We start from the raw sequence: 20,933 nt of genomic DNA, 5'->3' as shown, positions 1-20,933 counted from the left end.
AGGCCACTTGTGGGAAATGGGTGAGGTGGGACATTATCTGTTAACAAGTGAATTGGCTACAGGCTTCCAGTTCATACCCTTTACTGACATGGTCTTCAGTAGGATTCTGAGGGAATGCTAATAGCATGCACCTTATTTACGTGGAAGCAGTGAGCATGCATCCTTCTTGCCTTGTATGTCAGCCACTGCCCTTAAATATGTACAGCATATTAGAAGCAGTAAGAAGCAGATTTGAGTTCAGTGAATCAGTCTCCCTAGTAAGTTGGTATGAAATTGTAGCTTACTGCCTTGAATGTCATCTCTTTGCTACCCCATTTCCTGTTAGAAATTCAAATTTCATGAAAGAAGACCAACATTAATTGTGGGCTCTTAATTTACATATCAACCTGGTGAATTATTTGTAATTTATTCCAGTTACTGCAGTGGGAGTAATATTATGCAGTTCTTGGCTCATTCACTCCTCTTGCCAAATGAGGTTACAATATGAGTGACCATCCTGCAGCACAGATGCCACAAATAGGAAGGAGGGTGGGTATGCCAGTCAATCCTGGACAGGAACAGGAGGAGCTGCAGTCTTCGCTATAGCATTATCAGGCCAGCCTGCCTCTCCCACATGGTGGCGCTGCCTGTGCCTTTAGCTTACCAAGCAGAGGGCTACATACATACATGCTACAGTGTGCTCTAGAAGAGCACTAAGGCACTGGATTTGACCCATGCCACACGTGCCAAACACACTGGCCTCTGCTGGGTTGCAACAAAAGTGGCTTCTCACTTGATACTCTGTATTGGGTACAGTTACCCAGCTGCTAAACACATGTGCCTTGTCTTGGTTACTAATGATGCATGTACATTTCAAGGGCCACCTTTTTGTCAGAAGCAGGACCCGGTTCCTTTCCAGATTGCCACTTCCATGTATTTTTGCTTAGATAAGTGGCCGTTTAAACACGCATGAGACATTTCAGAACTGGGAACAGACTTGTCTGTTTGGTACTGAAGTGTCCAATATAAAAATGCAAATCATCACATAAGTGGCGGCCCCCAGAAGAGGCCATTGTTTTTCCAAGTCCAACTTGCACACTTGGCCCCGAGAGCATGTAGCAGCTGTCATGTCAACTGGCAGAAGGAAAACAACAGTCTTGGTTTAATTCTGACATGCTCTTAATCTTGATTTGGGAAAGGTAGAAAACTCCGGGAATGAGGGCGAAAGGATTTCTACACAATTTTTATTTTAAGTTAAGTTTAAGAGCTTCCTTTTAGAATAGAAGGGCCCCCTTTATTCTACCCCTCCTACTGTCCCATTTCAAACCCAACTTTGTGGTCCTTCTGCACGTTCTCTCACTCACACAAACAAGAAAACAGTCTTACTTCTATTGGACCATCCCATAAATGCCCATTTCTAGGGCTGCTGCTGCTGCATTCAAAAGGCACAATAGCAGCACACACCATGGCAGAGGAATACTACTTCTACATAGAGGACACTGTCTGAATCAAGCCAAGCTTAACAGTAAGAGACAGTCCTGAGCAACATTTCACATGGATTTATAGGAACACAAAAATATCACTGGAAAAATACCAGTCTTTCTGTATTCACACCTCACCTCCAGCCTTCTGTGTGGGGCCAGTGCTAGTCTCTGGATAAAATAAGCCTTCTTCAAGAAATCTTGCTCCTTTACTCTCTGAAATTACCAAGTTGAAACAGGATTGGAAGCAGAGTAAAAGTCTGTCTTTGAAGTAGGAAACAAGGACCTGAAGCATTCTAGCTAAAATGCCCAAAACCTGAATTTTTGCTCAGGCAGGGCCAAAACCCTTGTCTTGCCTGATCAGAGAGGAAGGAAGGGAGCGAGAAGGAACAGGTGGCAGGAGGCACATCTACGCCAAGATCACAGGAACTTAAAGCTATCAAGCATCACCAGTCAGCAAAGTGAAACTGCTAGCCACAGCTTCAGTTAGCCCAGCCTCATTACTCTAGGGTGAATAGTATTCCTTGGTAGTATATAAACATAAGCTCCAATAAGCATAAAGTCCAGAGACATGTTCAATCAGGATTTTCAAGACCCTTCTAACGTTTTTGGGCTGGAGTCTCCATTATTTGGTCCAGGATTCTGTGCTGGGTGTCACATCAACAGCACAAGGGATGGGTGGGTGTGCCTACATTTGACGAAGAAAAGAAAGCCACTGCTTCCTTAAAGACAAAGCACTTGAGTCTGGAAGAGCATCTTCATGCTTGGACTCTCTCTCTCTCAAGTCTTGTCCAGGATCCGGGATGTCCCTTGGCCACTGTTAGATGGGCCTCTCAAGGGGCTCCTCGGTGGGTCTCAGGCAAAGATAGTCTCCTCTCGCCGCTTTTTGGTCAGGATGGTTCCTGGCTTGTGCTGGGCATCTGGGTGGTTGGCTAGCTCTGGCGGACATGAGGAAACTGGGCTCTCCAGGATGGCCTGCTTGAGGTCATAGAAGACAGCAGAGTCCTCCTTGGTGACAAAAGAGATGGCTACACCACTCTTGCCGGCTCGTCCTGTTCGACCAATGCGATGGATGTAATCTGTAAGCAGGAAGGAAGGAAGGGTCAAGGTACAGTTGCCTCTTGTGCAGGATGCAAAGTCTGGCCATGGCTTAACAATTGTATGACAGTGATTAGAAACAACAATGCACTCTGTCAGACTTGTGTTTTCAAAACACGTATCATGCATCCTTAAAACAATTCAGTAAGGTTATCCCCATGTTGCGAATAGGGCTGGAAAATAATGGCTTGCCCAAGGTCACCTAGTGAGTTCTCCACTGAGACAAGAACTGTACCAGGGACTTCCTGGCAGTGTTCCCTCTAACAGAGATTCCCAGATGTTGTTGACTACAACTCCCATAATTCCCAAGCAAAAGCTGTTGCAGCTGGGGATTCTGGGACTAGTAGCCAACAACATCTGGGAATCCCGGTTAGAGGGAACACTGCTTCCTGGCCCAAACTCTTTGTCATTATAGAACACTAGCTCTCCGTGTGATCATTCACATCACTTTGGGATTGAATGGTGGTAACAGCTACAGTGCACAGCGTTCTTCTGGGCCTTCTGGCTATCAACACACCAAACACACTACCCCAGTATCTTTCATTCAGGCATCAATTCAGCTAGATCATTCAGTGGCAAGAATGGCCAAAGTCGTGCCTCCTAGGAGGGAGGGCTCAGTTATGAGGCAGTGGCTGACACTCCCTGCAGTGCTCTGGCCATGGAAGCAGCCTTGTAGGGATGCAGGGAGACTGGAAATTAGCAGCATGTTTTCCTTTTTCCACAGCCCAGCATGGATGGAAAGGGATGCGATTTTTGCTGTTCTCTCCTTCTTCCCAAAGGACTATTCAGTTGCATGAGTGTGTCCCTGAGGGTCATGCAGCTGGTTTCCAATCTCTTTGCATCCCCCTGACAGAGATGCCACATTCCACTGCAAGGCATGTCAGCCAAAAGAGTGCCCGAAAGATCAGGCAGGGAAGAGTACTAGATAACTCACCTTCTATGTTCTTAGCCATGTCATAGTTCACCACCATAGACACATCATGGATGTCAATACCACGCCCAGCCACATCTGTGGCCACCAGAATGTCCTTGGCACCAGCCTTCAAGTTGGAGAGGGCAAACTCTCTCTGTTCTTGACCTTTGCCACCATGAAGGGTGCAGGCATTATACTGTGGAGATGGAGGGGAGATAATGGGTTAAGTCGGGGGGAAGAGAAGGCAGGCATGAACAAGCAGTGGTTGTCTCCAGATGCACACACAGTTATTTGTGCAGGAGACCAAAGCAGGCCAGAATGCTTTGCCATGCCCAAGTACTTCCAGCGGTACTCTAATGTAAAAAAAAAAAAAAAAGTTGATTAGTGTGTAGAATACTGTTGCAGGGAAAAGTGTGGAATTTGCGAGACCAAAAATTAGCAAGGAACTCTCCCTTCAGCAGTAAGGTTCCTAGAGTCAGACTTCTGCAAACAGGGCTCGGCAAAGTCAGCAGGAAAGCATCTTGCCAGCTGCTATTATTCAACAGCTCTACTCCAATATACTGGTCCAATTTACTGCCAGTGAGGGTGGAAGAGGGCACCTACAGCATCTTCCCAAAGCACAAATCAAACCCCCCAGGGGGCCCCATTCTGGAAGCTTGGATGCCTCAAAAGATGGACAGGTGAGCCCCATAAGGCCCTTGGAATTCTCCAACCCAACCAAGAAATACTGCTTACCCCCATCTTCTCCAGGGATTTGGCCAGCACGTCACAGCCCTTCTTCTGGTTGACAAAGATGATGATTGGTGGATCAAAGCCCTGCTCCAAAATAGCCAGGAGTTTCTTCCTGCACAGGGGAAGGAGAGAAAAGACAAGGACTAAACAAGCAGGTGGGGCATGTGCACTGGGGTCTGGCATCTGCAACCAGGTTCTATGTGACCCTCTTTCCTACCAATGTTTGTCTCTCATAAAATACCATCTGGGATGCCAGCATCCAGGAACTGCACTCTCAACTCTTATAATCCTGCCTGAAGCTTCCATTTGCCGACAGCATTTATTGAAAATAAAATTGTGTGTGTGTGTGGGGGGGTGAATCATCTTTTGTGTTCCCCAGTCTCGCAATCTATCTGACCCATATGCCATAATCTTTGTTCTGCACTCACACAAAGGACATCAAAGCCTTATCCTGACCCACTAATCCCACACTACAGGATATGAGTAATTATGAAGCTCTTTATGTGGCTGAAACCACCATTATTTTCAATTTTCTGGCAAACAGGTACACGGCACCCAAGTCCCTCTCCCAATCTGCTACTTGTGTAAGATAGGAACAGTTTCACAGCTGGAGTCACAAGGAATTTTGAAAGGAAACACAATAGGTCCAATCCATAGAATCCCTCTCAAACAACTGCATTACAGTAGGAACCCTCCTTCACAATCAGGAGCACATGTACGCTGCAATTCTGTGAGAATACAGAGAGAGCATACAATGCAGTGCTGGAGTTCAATGGCCAGGGCACAGAATTGTTTTGCTGTTTTCAGCACACACAGCCGTCCATAAAATGTACTTTGGCAGGCCAATTTGAGATCTCCTGATACCACACTTTGAGGACCCAAACAATGGTCCCCCAAAATTTCAACTGCCAATCCTGAACCAGGTTCCCCTTCCCAGGCTCCTAAAGTTTCAAGCTAATTTGCACAGTCCTGCCTCTGGAGCATGTGGGAAGGACAACCCAAAATGAAGTTCTTGCCCTGCACCTCCCGCATCGACCAGGACTGTACCTCTTCTCTGACTCCGACATAAGGAAGACCTTCTGTTCCACGCGCTCATGTGGTTTGCCGGCTGAGCCAATGTAAACCACAGCTGGTCGGCGCAAGTAACTACGGGCTAAGCGCTCCACAGCAGGTGGCATGGTGGCTGTGAACATCACAGTCTACAAGGAAGAAAGAGGTCATGAGAGAAAGGGAGCCCCACTTTTCATCCCACAGCAGAGCTTCCAGTCTCTTTCTATAGGAAGAGCAAGTGAATGCATGCTAGCATCACAATGCAGGAAGTGTACAGATTTTAAAGTTCCCTTTAAGGCTGTCCTCTTCATGAAGTGTCCTCCTATTATTACTGAACACAGTCTCTCCATACATCTAGTTCTAATACGTCACATGAAAAAGAATCCAGTTTGGACTTGTTGAATACTTCAACCTCCACGGGCACACAGAAGCCTGCTGATACCCCTACTGCCACTACATAGCACCTCATGTGCACTTGAGCCTTTGATACACCCCACACATCCCTCTTCCCCTTTTCTCCCCGCCCCATTAATTTTTCTACTGTATTGCTGATAAATATCTTTTTTTTAAGCTTGCAAAAAAAATCAAATACTGAATACTCTCCACGAGTACTCAGACCTTTCAAATCATCTTTCCCTGAGTAGTAAGCACTGGGGCTTCTTTTCTACCATGTACGTGGCTGACTTTAATTTCTCTGCCTTCCTCTTTTTCAATTAAAGTACACTTTAAAGCTGTTTTAAAAAAAGAATCCCCCCTTGAAAAAGTCATTGCTACTTACATGAAGCTTCCTTCCCACCCACCCCCACGAACCTGAACTCTGGAACAGGTATGCCTTCCTAAATCGGAAGTGTGTTGGCCACTACTGACTAAGGGACTGGCTTCTGTGTCAGAGGGTGCCATTCACTGGTGCACGTGAGCCTTGGCACCTTCCATTTTACAAGTTAAAGCACTGGACCCGGTAGCAAAGGTATCCAAGCAGGACTGACCTGTCGGTATTTGTGCTTGCCCGACTCAAAGTTGGCCAGCATCTTCTCGGGGTCCTCAGCCTCGTCTGTGTCAGGCTTCTGGTTGGTGACAGGCATGTGCTCCAGGATCTTCTGCACATCCGGCTCAAAGCCCATGTCAATCATGCGGTCAGCCTCATCCAGTACCACATAGGTGCAGCGGCTCAGTACCAGGTAACGGTTCTCCAGTACATCAATGAGACGGCCAGGCGTAGCAATGACAATCTGTGGAGTTCAGATGAAGACAACAGGTTTATGGAGACAGGGATGAATCTGTGTCTGTCTTTAAAATTAGGGCCTCTGCCCCGTCGCATTCTCCCCACAACAAAGGGAAGAAATAATATAGCATCTGTCAGTGCCCTGTCCAGGAAGGGCAGCTAAGCCAAACGATGGAGATAGAAAATATTAAGCTAGGCATGATTGTTGGTTATCATTTCTACAGTGCACTATCAATGTACAGGAGTTTTTATGCCTGGGAACAGGGGGACATTCATCCTAACATTTGTAGCCAAGAGAGCCTACTCCTCACCTCGCAACCCATGCGCAGCCGGAAGCCCTGGTCTTCACGTGAAATGCCACCAATGACAGCCACTGTGCGGATGCCCAGGGGCTTTCCAAACTTGATGGTCTCTTCTTCAATCTGCTGGGCCAGCTCACGAGTAGGAGCCAGGATGATGGCATAGGGGCCCTGATCAGACTCCTCAATCCTGCAATGGAGAACACACATGTTGAGCCTCAGAGAAATTAGGAAACTGCACTCTCTCTCTCTGGCCTACATGATCTCACAAGACAGACAGGCTCCCACTCAAAGAGGCCCTAGTCTTTGCACGGTTAAAGCAGACTGTGTGAAATGAAGGAAGCTTTTGGATATTCAACTGCTTGTATTTCTTTGACACCTGGATCCATCTGACACATTGGGAAATACATTTACCCTTGTGATAAGAAACAGGTGTTGCATCCTCAGCAGAATGTTTGGCTTTTCCTCCAATCACTACAGACAAATCCTAAAAAATCATCTGTCAACAATTAATAGTCCTGTGGCAACCAGAGACAGGGCTTGTACCAGGCATGACGCTCTTCTGATCTCCAGGCCCCTAGAATGTCTTCCCTCCTCTCCCTCTAGAAAAGTGTCAGATCCAGGTGTATCACTACCCGTCACTCTCTCACCTGTCAATTTTGGGCAGTGTAGTAATCCACACCAGTAGTGGAATAAGGAAGGCAGCAGTTTTACCACTGCCAGTCTCTGCCACTCCAATGATGTCACGGTTCTGCAAGCCAATGGGGATTGCTTGACGCTGGATAGGAGTAGGTTCCTGTGCAGAACAAGAGACACAATCTGTTAGCATAGAGCTGAACCTCTTCACTGGAGTCATCCAAGAGAGTTCAAGGGGACAGCAACAAAACTCAGGAATCCTAACTCAGCCCTTATCCTAGATTCTTAAATATGCCTTTCCAAGAGTAAGGTCACCCACACAGAAGCCCCAATTCCCAGCCTTCTTCCTTTGTATTGCATTTGCCAAAGACATATACTTAAGCACACTCTAGTAGTAAATTCAAGGTACAATGGCTGACCAAAGGACCAAAAAACCTCACCTTGTAGCCACATTTGTCAATGACCTCCAAGATGTGAGGGGGCAAGGAGGAATCTTTCCAGGAACGGATAGGGTTGGGAATCTTGCCTCCCTTGGTAGTGATGCTATAATCCTCCCGGAAGATACGCCAGTCCCTGTCTGTCATCTCGTCCAGTTTCTTTTGAGACCAATGCCGATCATCCCAACGCTGTTTGGCCTCCTTTTTACGCAGCTTGCGCAGACGTGCCCTGCCGGGATGGAGGGAAGAAGGTCAGAAGAAGCAGACCAAAAGGATTACAGCCATAATAGCTTGATAAAGAAACACTGAGCCAGTGTGGGTCATTTCCATTACTCACAAAAAGCATATATGTAGGAACCTTCATTTACTACAAGACTATGATCATTCCAAGAACTATGGAATTTGGCTTCCAGCACAGAATCCAGTACATTCAACATATCCCCAAGAGTCCCAACTTCCATTTTTAAAGAGGTAGCAGATTCCCAGCTCCTACTGCTATGAGTATATTTCTGCCCAAAACCATGGCACAAGAAGGGATGAGGGTAAAGCTTTCATTACCCAGGGAAAGAATTGGTTCAACCTTCACAACCACCTGTTTATCCCTCAGACCAGGGCTGCACATCTTCAGCCCTCCAGCTTTTGGACTGCATTTTGGACTACAAGTCTCATCATCCCCAGCCAAAGTAGCCAATGGTCAGGGATTATGGGATTTGTAGTCCAACATCTGCAGGAGGACCAAAGTTGTGCAGCCCTCTTTAGACTAAACTATACTGTTCTCCAATATACCACTTTCTCCTCTTTTTCTACTACTGAAATATTTTACAAAGCATCACACTAGCATAGAGTTGCTATTTTTTTCCTGGCAGGCAAGTTTCATCCGTTCTTAACAGCTGCATGGATGGCAAAATATCAACAGGTGAAGCATTCCCATCACTTTCTATATCTAGAAGAGCTGCACATAGTGAGAGGCAGTGTGATGCAGTGAATCCAAGAAGAGCTTGATTCAAATTCCTGCTCAGGCACAATACTTCCTGGTGACCTTGGGCCAGTCACTGTCTCTCAGCCTAATCTACCGCACAGGATTTTAGTGAAGAAGGGGGCGGGGGTGAGATCTGTGCTCTTTAGAGGAAGGGCAGAATAAAAATCTTACAGGCAGTATTTTTGGCTGCCATGCACAGAAGCACAGAAGTTCTGGCAGAAAAGAAAGGTGGCAACCACAAATTACCACTAGATACACTGGCTCAAGCAAGCTCTCTCCTCTCCTGTGAATGTTGAACAGCACATGTGGCTAATCCAAGAGATGAAAACAAATAATCCAGTATGTGTGTGATTTTAATAGCTTGCATAATTTATTCTGCTCACAGTGACGATTTTCAGAATTTGGCTTTCCTGGTTCAAGAGTTTTGGTTTTGGATTTGCAGCAAATTAAGGTCCTTGTACATGTCCACAGAGAATCCTTTCCACCCCAGCTGAAGAGTTAGATTCAGAGAAACAATAGTGGCATAATGTGAGCTGACCATTTATCATAAGCTGCAGACCCCGTCCTAAACCCCGCAATCCCAGCATCTACCTGCCCTTCCTGCATGCAACTTACTCTTCTTGCTCCTTCTCCTCCAGTGTGCGCCGCTTTTCCATTAGGTCTCCATAGAAACGTGACTGTTCCCGCTTCTGCTGTTTCAAATCAATGCCAGCAATGAAGCCACGTCCCAGCAGCTGAACCTGGTGTCGCTCCTTGTACCTGTTAAAACAGAATGTCAAACAGCCATGATGGTGCTCAAATGGTGCGAGGTAGCCTCTCTAGCACAGAATTTGCTAGATACCCTAGAATTCTGAGAACCTCCGGTCCCAACCTTTTGTTTCAAAGAGGAGCACGTTTCCAGTCCTCAGACTGCAGATTTTAAGAAGCCCAAGTGCATCGGCAGCACAGACAGGGCGAGAGAAAAATGGACTCAGCAAGTAGGTTCTGTCTTGGCTGCTCTTGTCTCCCATGACAATGTTCTACCAGCATCAACTTCCTTTCAGATGAACGTACAAAACTGGTTTATATATCGATCTAACCCAGTGCTGTCTACTACAACTGGCAGCCACTCTCCAAGGATGCAGGCAGAGGTCTTGCCGAGCTCTACAACCCAAGCCCCTCCTTTGTCTTTAGACCAGTTTGGTGCTTGGACAGGAGACACCATATACTGGTGCTAGCACAGTGGCAAAGAAGAGAGACCAAGCTGCCCGAGCAGGATGCACAGCAACCACTGCCTCATGCCATGCAAGCAATTTTGGCATGCCCCATCCAGCGGCAAGGAGGAAAAGGGCAGCATCCGGGTTGGTGAGGTGGGCAGAGGTCATTGAGGGACATGTGGGTCAGGCCAGTGGCACAGAGGTGGTGGGGTGGCAGCAGTAGCCAGGTGTTGCCTACAGCAGTTGGTGGGGAGAGTGAGGAGCCTGCACTTGCCACATGGGACCATCACCTCGCATGGCCTCATGAGAAAGCTGCCCCTGAATCCAAAGAAAGCCAGTTTTCACAAACCCTGCTTAGCTTGCAAACTTACCCCCATGGTAGAACGTGTGTTTTTGTGGTAGAGGGATGTGACATTCCCCTGCTAACTGGGCAAAGAGGCACCTTTTACCGTGGTGATTCTCTTTATGTAGCAGGGGGAAAGTAACTGGCCCTATCCACCCCCAGCACAGTACCTCCAGTGACTGTTGCTGGTGTCTATCTTACGTTTCTTTTAGATTGTGAGCCCTTTGGGGACAGGGATCCATCTTATTTATTTATTATTTCTCTTTGTAAACCGCCCTGAGCCATTTTTGGAAGGGTGGTATAGAAATTGAATTAATAATCAATAATAATAATAATAATAATAATAATAATAATAATAATAATAATAATAAAGTGCCAGATTCCACAGTTCAGTCATCCTCTCCTCATCGAGCTAGGAATATCCTAGTTCTTTGCAACCATACCAGAATACTAAAGCCCCGATGAGAAAGGAGGACCTTTAGAGTCTTTCCAGGAGAAAAGATGCAGAAACGAGCACATTCTCTCCATGCTAGTGAGCAGAAGCCAATCCCCCACAAAGATCCACTTCCCAAAGAGGCACTCACAGAGGATTGTAGTCAATGGAAGTGTCCTCCGAAGCATCCCACTCAAAGACAAATTTGCGGTCATTGAGATGCCGAGTACGCCTCCGCTTTTTGACCCCACCTAAGTATCGCTCCTGTGAGGGGAAGAAAGAAGTCACAAGCATTGATGTGAATTTATACTCCATAATTCTTCTCTAACAGAAATCCAAGGTGGCTAACAGCATCAAAACAACAAGAAAATTACAAGAAAAATTTTTTTTTTACATATACAAAATCTAGGTCACTTTTCAAGAAAGAAAAGTGTTAAGAAAAAAAACACCCCATAGTGGATATATCACAAATAAAGATTACTCTAAACCACAGAGAGCTTTGTAAGCATTCCAACCATCCTGTAAGGTAGGTCAGTATTACCATCCCCATGCCGCAGATGCGTGACTGAGACCTAGAGAGCAGTGACTTGTTTATGGGCACGTAATGCGCTTGACAGATGTAAGATTTGAATCAGGGGCTTCCCAGCTCACACTCTTAGCCAGGATACTATACTGGCTCTCAATTAGGCAAGAGCTGGACTGCTACATTCTTCTCCAGCTGCACATTACAAACGTTCAGCGAAAGAGCTCATTACAGTAGCTGAGCATTAAGGTTAAAAAGCTGTAAACAGGACAAAATGGGAATTATAGGAGGAAATGGTAAAAATACACAAACTATGGACCCAATTCACAGATCCACCCCCCCCATCCCACCCCACCCCCAGTTTGAATCCAACGATTAATCATTGTCAATACACTGGTACATGCAAGACTAATTTTGTGAATGGTCCAAAATGTGGTTCTGCTGTGACATACAATTATCCTGAAATGATTTTATTGATATAGGCTATGTCAAACTGTGATCTGTACTGACTAATTCTAAACACTATTTGAAGTCTAGTGTTCGAGTTGACTTTAACCTGGAAAAAACCTGGCGCATCTCAGATGTATGTTTTAGACAAGAGGCAAACTTGGTTGAAAAACAGTATAAATCTCATTTTAAAAAAAGAAATCAACAAGATATCCTTCAGTGCCAATATTTAACTCCATTAACCCCTATCTTCACCTCTTAGAGATAAAGATAGGAGGCCTGAGACTTTGTTCAGCCCAGAAAGCACTACCTTGATGGCATGCAGCTCCTTGCTCTTGTCTTTCTCCTCACGGATTTTCTGGCGGCCCTCCTCATCTTCATTGCCATTGGTTTCCCGTTCCATGCGTTCTCTCCGCTCACGTCGCTCCCTCTCCTGGGGGTCTTCTACAGACAGAGCAAATGATAGACTTTCAGGGAAGGGTGGCATCAGGATCACACATGCCAGTCGCAGGGAAGTCATTTACTACCTTACACTAAGTGCCCACAGATGAGACAGGATATCTGATCACCCAGCAAGAAGAAAGCCTTACCGAGCATCTTCCTTCCCATCTCTTGGAATTGTTTTCTCTTTTTCCTTTCATCCTCCAACAGCCGCTGCCGTTCCTCCACCTCCTGCTGCCGGCGTTTCAAGGCCTCAGCCTCTCGTTCTGCTTTGGAAAGGAACTTGGGCTGCAAGAAGTCAGAGCCAGAGCAAGGTGATGTGGCTGAAAGGAAACTCCATATGCCTTCCCTAGCAAAAAACCCTGACCATGAAAAGGCGGGGATATTTGGCAGACCTTTGGCAGACACTGCCAAGAAATACACTCCAAGACATACCCTCACTACTATAATCCCATACACATACACAGACTCACATCCACACACCACCTTTTAGGAGCAAAATCAGGACTGGTAGAGGGAGCAAATAAAGTGGAGGTACACCTTATGTTCTCACCTTGGCTTCAGCCTCTTCCTCAGCTTTCTTCTTGGCCAGCAGCTCCTCAAGAGACAGTGGCTGAGCCTGTGAACAAAAGAGATGGCCATCAAGATCCCAGAAAAGAACTAAGAACAGGAGTTGTATAATTACAGCTGCAGGCTGGACATGCTGGATATATATTGTGGCATTGCTCTGCTCCTGCATGGCCCCAAGAGCCAAACAAGCGAATCTGAAATAGCATCTATGCAACTTAGAAACAACCTGGATAATTGAGAAGAGTTATCCTTTCACTATCACAATGTGCCAAATAAGCCAACAATAATATCAAGATGCCACAGAGAGAGACAGTGGTAGAGAAGCCTCGCAACCAAGGGACAAGTAGAGACAAATTCTAGAAACACACACCTCTACAAGAACTTCACAGACTTTAGATTTGTTTTATTTAAAAAGTCCCCTTTGAAGGGAGAGAAGTGTAGGAGATTCATTGTCCCTTAAATCAGCTGTTCTTTTGTTCCAAGTTCCAGGGAAGAAGGCAAATACTAGAGACCTGAAAAGTGCATACAGTACCTTTTCCTTCTTAGCTGTATCATCCTCTTCATCTCTGCGAGAATCTCTCTCCTTCCTGGATTTGGAGTCTTTGTTGCGACTTGGAGATGTGCTCCTACTCAAAAGCAGGGGAAGGCAGAAACGAAGCAAGTTAAGCATCTCTCCCCCACTGCTTCAAGATCATTTTCTCTCAATACACTGCTCACAAGAAAAGCTGCTTAGCTCCAGGTCTTGGTTATCATAGGAGACTGACCATATCACAGTGAAAACCCCAGATGAATAGAAGTGGCCAGAAGTACCCCAATCATCTCCCCATACAGAACAAGGAGACCATCTAGTTGGCAAAGGAAAAGCACTACTAATTCTGCAAACAAAAATGGCTGTGCCTTGATCAGCAGCTTGCGTCAGAATATTGTGCTGTGGGCAAGAGAATGTATTCAACAAATCCTCAGGCCCCTCATTCATGGTGACTGAAAATCCTGTTGCACTTTCAATGGTAACCCAGGCATGCTGCCTCACATCCCATTTCTATCACGATCACCCATGATCCTCATTAACACCAATCAGATTTTATAGGTTGCCTTTCTTAAAATCCAACATGCAGTTAAAGAGATGAAGTTAGCTGGCCTCCCCAAAAGACAGTCAACTGTGTGGTGCTCTAGTTATTCACAGCAATGCTGTTTTCTACAGTATTATTATTATTACATGTTATATCCCGCTCTTCCTCCAAGGAGCCCAGAGCAGTGTACTACATACTTAAGTTTCTCCTCACAACAACCCTGTGAAGTAGGTTAGGCTGAGAGAGAAGTGACTGGCCCAGAGTCACCCAGCTAGTATAATAGCTGAATGGGGATTTGAACTCAGATCTCCCCGGTCCTAGTCCAGCACTCTAACCACTACACCACACTGGCTACAGTAACTGTAAAAGTACTGCCAAAGCAGCCGTATTCATACCACATCCTTGATGAAAACACAGTGTTTTACCTGGAGCGCTTCCGATCCTTGTCCCTCCGGTGACCGTCTTTCTCACGCTCCCGGTCTTTCTTGTTGCGCTCCCGCTCTTTGTCTCGTTCCCTCTCTTTATACCGCCGGTCCCTACAAAGGTGCAAATGGTTTGTGCGTAGAACAAGTTTCAAAACATACAGATCAAGCCAGCTCCCACCTCCTCTGTCAGATCAGTGAGAAACAGATGGTGTATTGGCCCTGCCTAAATTCAAGTTTACTTAATTCTCTTTTCAATGAGACCTTCAAAATAAAAAATGCTCCCTATATGATCTGCACATACTCCACTACCCACCTTTTGTGTAGAGGAGATGACTGTGAACTATATAGCAGACCTAGAAAGTGCCAACAAATGTGTATGTGTAATTCTATGATGGTGCCATACAAGTACAGAATTTGGTACTGAGCATAGACTACATCATCCTCAGTTTCTGTTCTTTAGAAGCACGTTTCTAGCCCACAAGGGTGCAAAAATTGGCTTGCAACTGTGGTTTGCAACCAGGCTTAGGCAGCCAAGCCTGGTCTTGGTTGCTCATGAGAAGCGAGCAGCTGCCACCAGCGCTGTGATGGCAAAACCAACTGCGGAACCCGCCTCTAAAATGGGGCTAAGGGGCTAAGCACTCCCTTAGCCCTGTTTTTTTAAATTGTCCGTCAGAGCCAGCTGTTTGCAGCTGGCGCTGTAGCAATGACGGGCACCCATCCGTTTTTGTGGGGATCTCCACAATGCATCGTGCACTTGTGCAGTGCACTATGGGATTTTCGAGGGCCGGGACAATGCGTCCTGGCCCCCCAACCTCTGTGCTACCGGAGGAAGCTGGTGATCATCTGGGCACACGATTTTGAGCCTAGCAAGGACTTGCCAATTGTCTGCGGGGAAGGTAAGTTTAAGTAGCCCTCTCACCTAATCGTGAGCAAGGGCTCATTGCCTAGTTAGATGCAAAGGGAAGGAGTCAAGACAGAGTAGCATTTTTACTACTTGAGCTTCAATAGCCTATAGGTTCCCTGACAAGCTCCCTTCCCCATAACTGTTTTGTCAGTATAATTTATGCAGGTGTCAGAATTCAGCTTTTGTTAGTTCAAAAGGTAGCATACAGAATTTTATTTTATTTTATTTTTTTTAAAGGACAGAGTAAACATAGCCCTAGTATAACAAAGGAATAGAACAACACACAAACAAAAGAGACATGGACATAGCATTCTTTAACCTCTGCAAGCATCAGATGGAATGGATTCCACAATTGCTCAATACATCAAAAGCATCCGATAGTGGCTGCTGTGTGAAACTGGAGACTGCTTCAGTAAATCATTGGTGAGATGTATTTACAAAACCTGCTTCAGTGCAAAACTGCTTACTCCTCCTGGTAGTCAAATCAAAGCAGTCAAAACTCACTTCCCAACCCCAGCTACTAGAGATGTGCACCAACTGGTTTGGAGGTCCTTTTCCGGATCGCCGGTGGGTGGGGGAGGACCTTTAAGGAGCAGTGAGGGTGCTCTCTCCCTGCAGCACGTTTCTCCCACCAGCGCTGCATTCAAAATTGCTGGCGCAGGGCAGCAGTTTATCCTCTTGCTGCCCCGGTCAGCATCAGACAGGAAGTGGCCAGTGCACATGCACACGTCACGAACGCACACCAACCACTGATGCTGACCAGGCGGCGAGAGGATGTGTTGCCACCCCACGCCAGCAATTTTGAATGCAGCACTGGTGGGGAAAATGCAGCCCAGGGCCGGGGGAAGAGCACCCTACTTGCTCCTTAAAGGTAACCCTCCCACGCCCCTGAACTGGCCATCTGCCAGTTCATGCACATCGCTACCAGCTACCTCATCACTCAAAGCTGACTAATCTAAACCATCCCTTTGGCAAGCCAATCTGACAAAGCTTCCTCTAAGAATTTCAACAACACCCAGTCCAAAGTTACCTCTCAGGTGACTTGGACCTGGACCGGGATTTTGATCGACTGCCTCTCCTCCTCTCACGGGAGCGGTGCCGTTTTCTGTCTTTGGCAAGGGGAGAGCCTTTCCTGTCACGCTCTCTGTCACGTTCTCGGTCCGCGGAACGTGAGCGTCTTCGCTCTTCTTTGACAGGCGAAGAATCCCGTTCCCTCTTTTCAACAGTTTCCCCTGCCATCTAGATTAGGAAAATGGTATTAGTTTGCAGCAGGAAAGGAAGACATTAGGAAGGAAGGAAAAAACAACACTCATGCTCCATTAGAGAACTGTCCCAATAATCTGTGGATATACAACAATGGAGGTTCTGAACTCATAAGAATAGCCCTGCTGAATCAGGCCCAAAGCCTATCTAGTCCAGGATCCTGTTTCACACAGTGGCCCACCAGATGCCTCTGAAAAGACCACAGCAAGAGGTAAGGACATGCCCTCTCTCCTAATCTTACTCCCCTGCAACTGGTATTTAGAGGCATCTTGCCTCTGAGGCTGGAGGTGGCCCACAGCCACCAGACTAGTAGCCATTGATAGACCTGTCCACCATAAATTAATCCAAGCCCCTTTTAAAGCCATCCAAGCTAGTGGCCATCACCACGTCCCATGGCATAGAATTCTATAGTTTAATTATGCACTGTGTGAAAAAGTACTTCCTTTTGTTGGGCCTAAATTTCTTGGCAATTAGTTTCATGGAATGACCCCTGGTTCTAGTGTTGTAAGAGAGGGAGAAAAATTTCTCTCTCTCCACAACATGTATAATTTTATAGACCTCTATAATATCACCTCTAAGTCATCTTTTTTCTAAGCCAGAAAACCCCAGTGTTGTAGCCTTACCTTGTAACTGATTATCTTGGTTGCCCTCTTCTGCACTTTCTCCAGTTCTATAATGTTCTTTTGAGGTGTATGGTGACTAGTCACATATACTAGTACAGTGATCTTCACTATTTTTCAAGTGGGGGCCAATTCAGGAAAAAACCTTCAGTGTGAGAGCCATTTCCCACTGTACTGATTTCCACACAGTGGTGCACCTTTCTCAGTGCTGGGAGAGCCTTTTCAGAGAGACTGAGCCCCCTCTTAAGAGCTCTATGGGGAAAGCACTGGGAGGTGCAGGAACTCAAGAGGGCTCAGTTTCCTTTACAAGAGACTCACTAGTGCTGGGCAAAGCACAACATTGCATGATGGGAAATGTCTCCTCTACATGATGGGAAATGTCTCCTTTACATGCTGCCAGGGAGAGCGTGAAGAGTATTCAGCTTTGGCTGACACTTCACACAGGCTCAATAAAGAATTAGTCAGGGGGCCACACTAGGGTTGATGGGGGCTGCCCCTGGCCTCTGGGCGTTACAATGAAGAAGCCAGTCCTAGCATCATGCACACACTGAGCATACATGCAGCAAAACATGTTGCACAGTTGCTACCTTTGACAATGTACACACAAGTTCCACACTTTCTGCTGGGGAATTTAAGAGAGGGGACAATCTTAATCGCTCAGGGGACTGACTGGGAACAAGTCAACACCCCACACTCTTCCTAAAGAGTAGCCTGAATTCTAAAGGCCTCGTTCACCTCCTCTAGAACCAAGATGGAGTTAAGGGGACCTGCATCCAAGCAGCACCCAACCTAAGGTTTATCTCACAATTCAGTTATGGGAGGGTGCTTATAGTCCGGGGGGGGGGGGGCGGTGAGCGCGTGTGTGTGTGTGTGTGTGTGTGTGTGTGTGTGTGTAGTATTCTAATTCCTGATGATCCGTAGAGGTCTTTGTATTTACCCAGGGAAAAGGAAAATGTACTCTGCACTTGCTCAGGAGCACCATCGTCTAGTCTTACGTCATAAATCCTAGGGGTTGAGCCTCAGCAATGAGAACACATGCAGGGGCTGAGGCCTTGCACAAACTGAACCCTACCCGAGGGCAGGGCAGTACGTAAGGGAGACGAGATCTGCCTCGCTTCTTCAGGCCGAAACGGACAGTCCCAGGACTCCCTGCACCTCCAATAATTTCTCCTCTTCTCTCTCTGCTACTGAAGACCTTTCCCTGCTTGTACTCGCGGAGAGCACCAAAGAGAAAGCTCTCCCTCACCTGTATAACGTTTCTCGACGTCTGTCGCTACTCACGAGTCCTCCAAACCCGCCGCCATCTTAGTCAACAGTAATTCCGGCCACAAAAACAGCGTCTTGCCGTGCAGCATCATGGGAAAGCGAGTCCATACACTCTGGCCTACCTTCCTCAAAGCTCCGGACCAGGACTACAACTTCCAATAGGCAACGCGAGCCGGGTGTGAAAGGGGAGGAGGGTCCCAGAATGCCTCACGCTAGGACATGTACTCTTGATCCCATAGATTCGCTGTTGAGCCTGCGTGTATCAAAAAAGGAACTACAACGACCGAAGGGCTCTTCGCGTAACAGCTGAAGACTGGCTCTACCGCCTGGTTTTTTTGTGGGATGCTGGGAAATGTAGTTTGGTCGGGATCGCACAGGAGCTTCCCCAATTCGTGTTTGGCGGTACACAGAGCGAGGCTCTTCTTCGTGGGGACCGCGACAGGATTTCTCTGGAGGAATTGCTCGACCAGTTCCCTAAAAGAAAGTAAGTACTTAGTAAGTCGGCGTTTATATTTCAGTTTACAGCGAGTGGATCTCCCTCAGCATTTTTATTTTTTTTTTAAAGATAGGCAAATCAATCGCCACTTTTTAACTGCCTTGTAATGGTTTCAGTTACGTTTGAGATTGCTTCGAATTACTTGGCAAGGCACAGTAAATATGTTTTAAATTGTTCCCTCTTAACAGGGATTCCCATATGTTGTTGACTACAACTCTCAGAATTCCCAAGCAAAAGTCCCTGCAGCAGGGGATTCTGGGACTTGTAGTCAACAGCATCTGGGAATCCCTGTTAGAGGGAACCCTGGGAATGTCTATGATCACTTCAGGTGCGGGGAGACGGCAGGGTGAGGATTGGCGAGGGCTTCTCACTCTGGGCTTGCCTAATCTAGGAAACTTTATGTAAATTATCTCCCCCTCCTTCAAATTAGAGGGTGGTATCTGGGTTGGCAGTCATAGTGCTTCACTAGGATTCGTGTGAGCATTCCTGGGTGGGCGGCTGGGGGCTTGCCGCATGGTTGTGGTTTCCTGAATGATCAAGGGAATTTTGGCTTGGTGCTGAGGACACAGAAGACAGCTGAGGTAGTTGGGCTGAAGGATGTGGTCTGGGAGCGCGGTGGATTGGGGAGGGGCTGGAGCAGTGTTCTCTCTGATTTGTTTCATCTGTGTGCAGAATGAGTTTGTTCTGAGCAGCAGTATCAAGGCAGTGTGTGCGCACATGCATTCAGAATGGGTCCTTTCTGATTCAACCTCAGTGGGATCTAAAATTAACTGAGTGGACATCAGAAACCATTTGGGCGCATGCACATGTGCACGCCTTAGAGAGAGGGCTGGGCTGGGCTGGGCTGGGGTGTGATTTCTCAGGTGCCCAACTCCCACCAGAGGGAAAGGGAGATTTGGCTTTGGGAGTTGGGCAGGGTGTTACAGGAGAAAACATTCCGAACAACTGAGGTCTGTTCCTTTTCCCCGACTCTTCTCCCAGTCCTGCAGCCCCAGGGGACTCTGGGAACACTTTCTCAAGGACTAGGGTGCTGCTGCTGAATGCCAGGTCAGTAAATGGTGAAACGTTTCTCATCCATGATTTGATTGTGGATGAGCATGCTGAACTGGTATGTGGGCTTGGTCTCTCCCAGCTTTGTCTTCTAGGTTTCCTGATCCTGCAACAGCCACACCTTGAGGGTCAGGGAAGGGTTGCAGTCACCTGTCATGAGACCTTTCCCCTTTCCAGGTGCCCAGTTAGGCAATCTCCAGATTCCGAGTGTTTGTCCTTGAGGGTGGGCCTCTGAGATAGGCTGTGGATTCTGTTGGTGTACCAGTTGCTGCACTTCAGTCTTCCTACCTGAGCTGACGGGGGAGGTCTCAGAGGTGGCATTGGGTTCTCCCAGACTTATTGTCTTGGGGGACTTCAATGTCCATGCTGAGCGCACGCACACACACACACACACACACACACACACACACACCAGTAGGAGTGGCTCAGCATGGCCGCAATGGCAAGCATGGGCCTATCTCAATTGGTATCGGGTCCTACCCACACGGCAGGACATGCTTTGGATCAGGTTTTTGCTGACCAGGGAATGAATGATCTGGAGGTGGGGGAGTTTGAGATAACTCCCTTGTCATGGACAGATCATTATCTGGCGGGGTTTCGTTTGACTGCTCTGCCTACCCTCTGTAGGGGTAGTGGATCAGTTAGAATGGTCCGCCCTGGAGGCTTATGGATCGGTTCAGTTGCTAGGCAGTCCTCGTGAAGTTTCCAGTGTCCAGAGCTGGCAACTCTGTCGAGGCCCTGGTGAATCTCTGGAACATGGAGCCTGGGCTATTGACATGGCTGCTTCTAAACGCCCTCTCCAGCTTGGTGAAGCCTGCTCTGCTCCTTGGTTTTCTGAGGAGCTTAGGGCAATGAAACAACTCGGACAATGGCTGGAATGATGCTGGCGGAAGAGTTGTTATGAATCCTATCCAACACGGGCTAGAACCCATTTTTGGAACTACTCTGTGGCAGTTGGGGCAGCAAAGAAACGGTTTTTCTCCACCTCTATTGCATCTGCTCAGTGTAGGCCAGTGGAGCTTTTTCATGTAGCAAAGGTAGTGCTTTACACATTTCCCTG

At 47.0% G+C, this 20,933-nt stretch overlaps 1 protein-coding gene across 1 annotated transcript; it reads right to left on the bottom strand.

Annotated features, from left to right (window-relative positions):
• Positions 1 to 1,206: 1,206 nt before the first annotated feature.
• DDX23 (DEAD-box helicase 23) lies at positions 1,207 to 18,463 on the bottom strand. The gene is made up of 17 exons (XM_053303289.1): positions 18,308 to 18,463; positions 16,209 to 16,417; positions 14,275 to 14,385; positions 13,312 to 13,405; positions 12,763 to 12,828; positions 12,359 to 12,497; positions 12,079 to 12,212; positions 10,950 to 11,062; positions 9,442 to 9,585; positions 7,851 to 8,076; positions 7,425 to 7,570; positions 6,787 to 6,964; positions 6,240 to 6,482; positions 5,251 to 5,402; positions 4,207 to 4,315; positions 3,493 to 3,667; positions 1,207 to 2,539 (listed from the first exon to the last, which is right to left on the bottom strand). Exons 2-17 carry the CDS (start codon positions 16,415 to 16,417, stop codon positions 2,316 to 2,318), a joined length of 2,463 nt encoding a protein of 820 aa, XP_053159264.1. The 5' UTR covers positions 18,308 to 18,463; the 3' UTR covers positions 1,207 to 2,315.
• Between the last annotated feature and the right edge of the window lie 2,470 nt (positions 18,464 to 20,933).

The sequence above is a fragment of the Hemicordylus capensis genome, chromosome 2, assembly GCF_027244095.1.
Source record: "Hemicordylus capensis ecotype Gifberg chromosome 2, rHemCap1.1.pri, whole genome shotgun sequence".
Taxonomy (NCBI): Eukaryota; Metazoa; Chordata; class Lepidosauria; order Squamata; family Cordylidae; genus Hemicordylus; species Hemicordylus capensis.
This window is presented reverse-complemented; position numbering and strand designations above follow the sequence as displayed.

Bases quoted from the DNA above. Each gene is read 5' to 3' on its own strand.
- DDX23 (XM_053303289.1), bottom strand. From the start codon at position 16,417: ATGGCAGGGGAAACTGTTGAAAAGAGGGAACGGGATTCTTCGCCTGTC. The intron at 11,063-12,078 runs GTAGTGCTTTCT...TTCCCCTCACAG, and splicing joins AGGAGCTGCATGCCATCAAG to GAGCGATACTTAGGTGGGGT. The intron at 7,571-7,850 runs GTGAGGTTTTTT...TGTTCTGCACAG, and splicing joins TTGACAAATGTGGCTACAAG to GAACCTACTCCTATCCAGCG.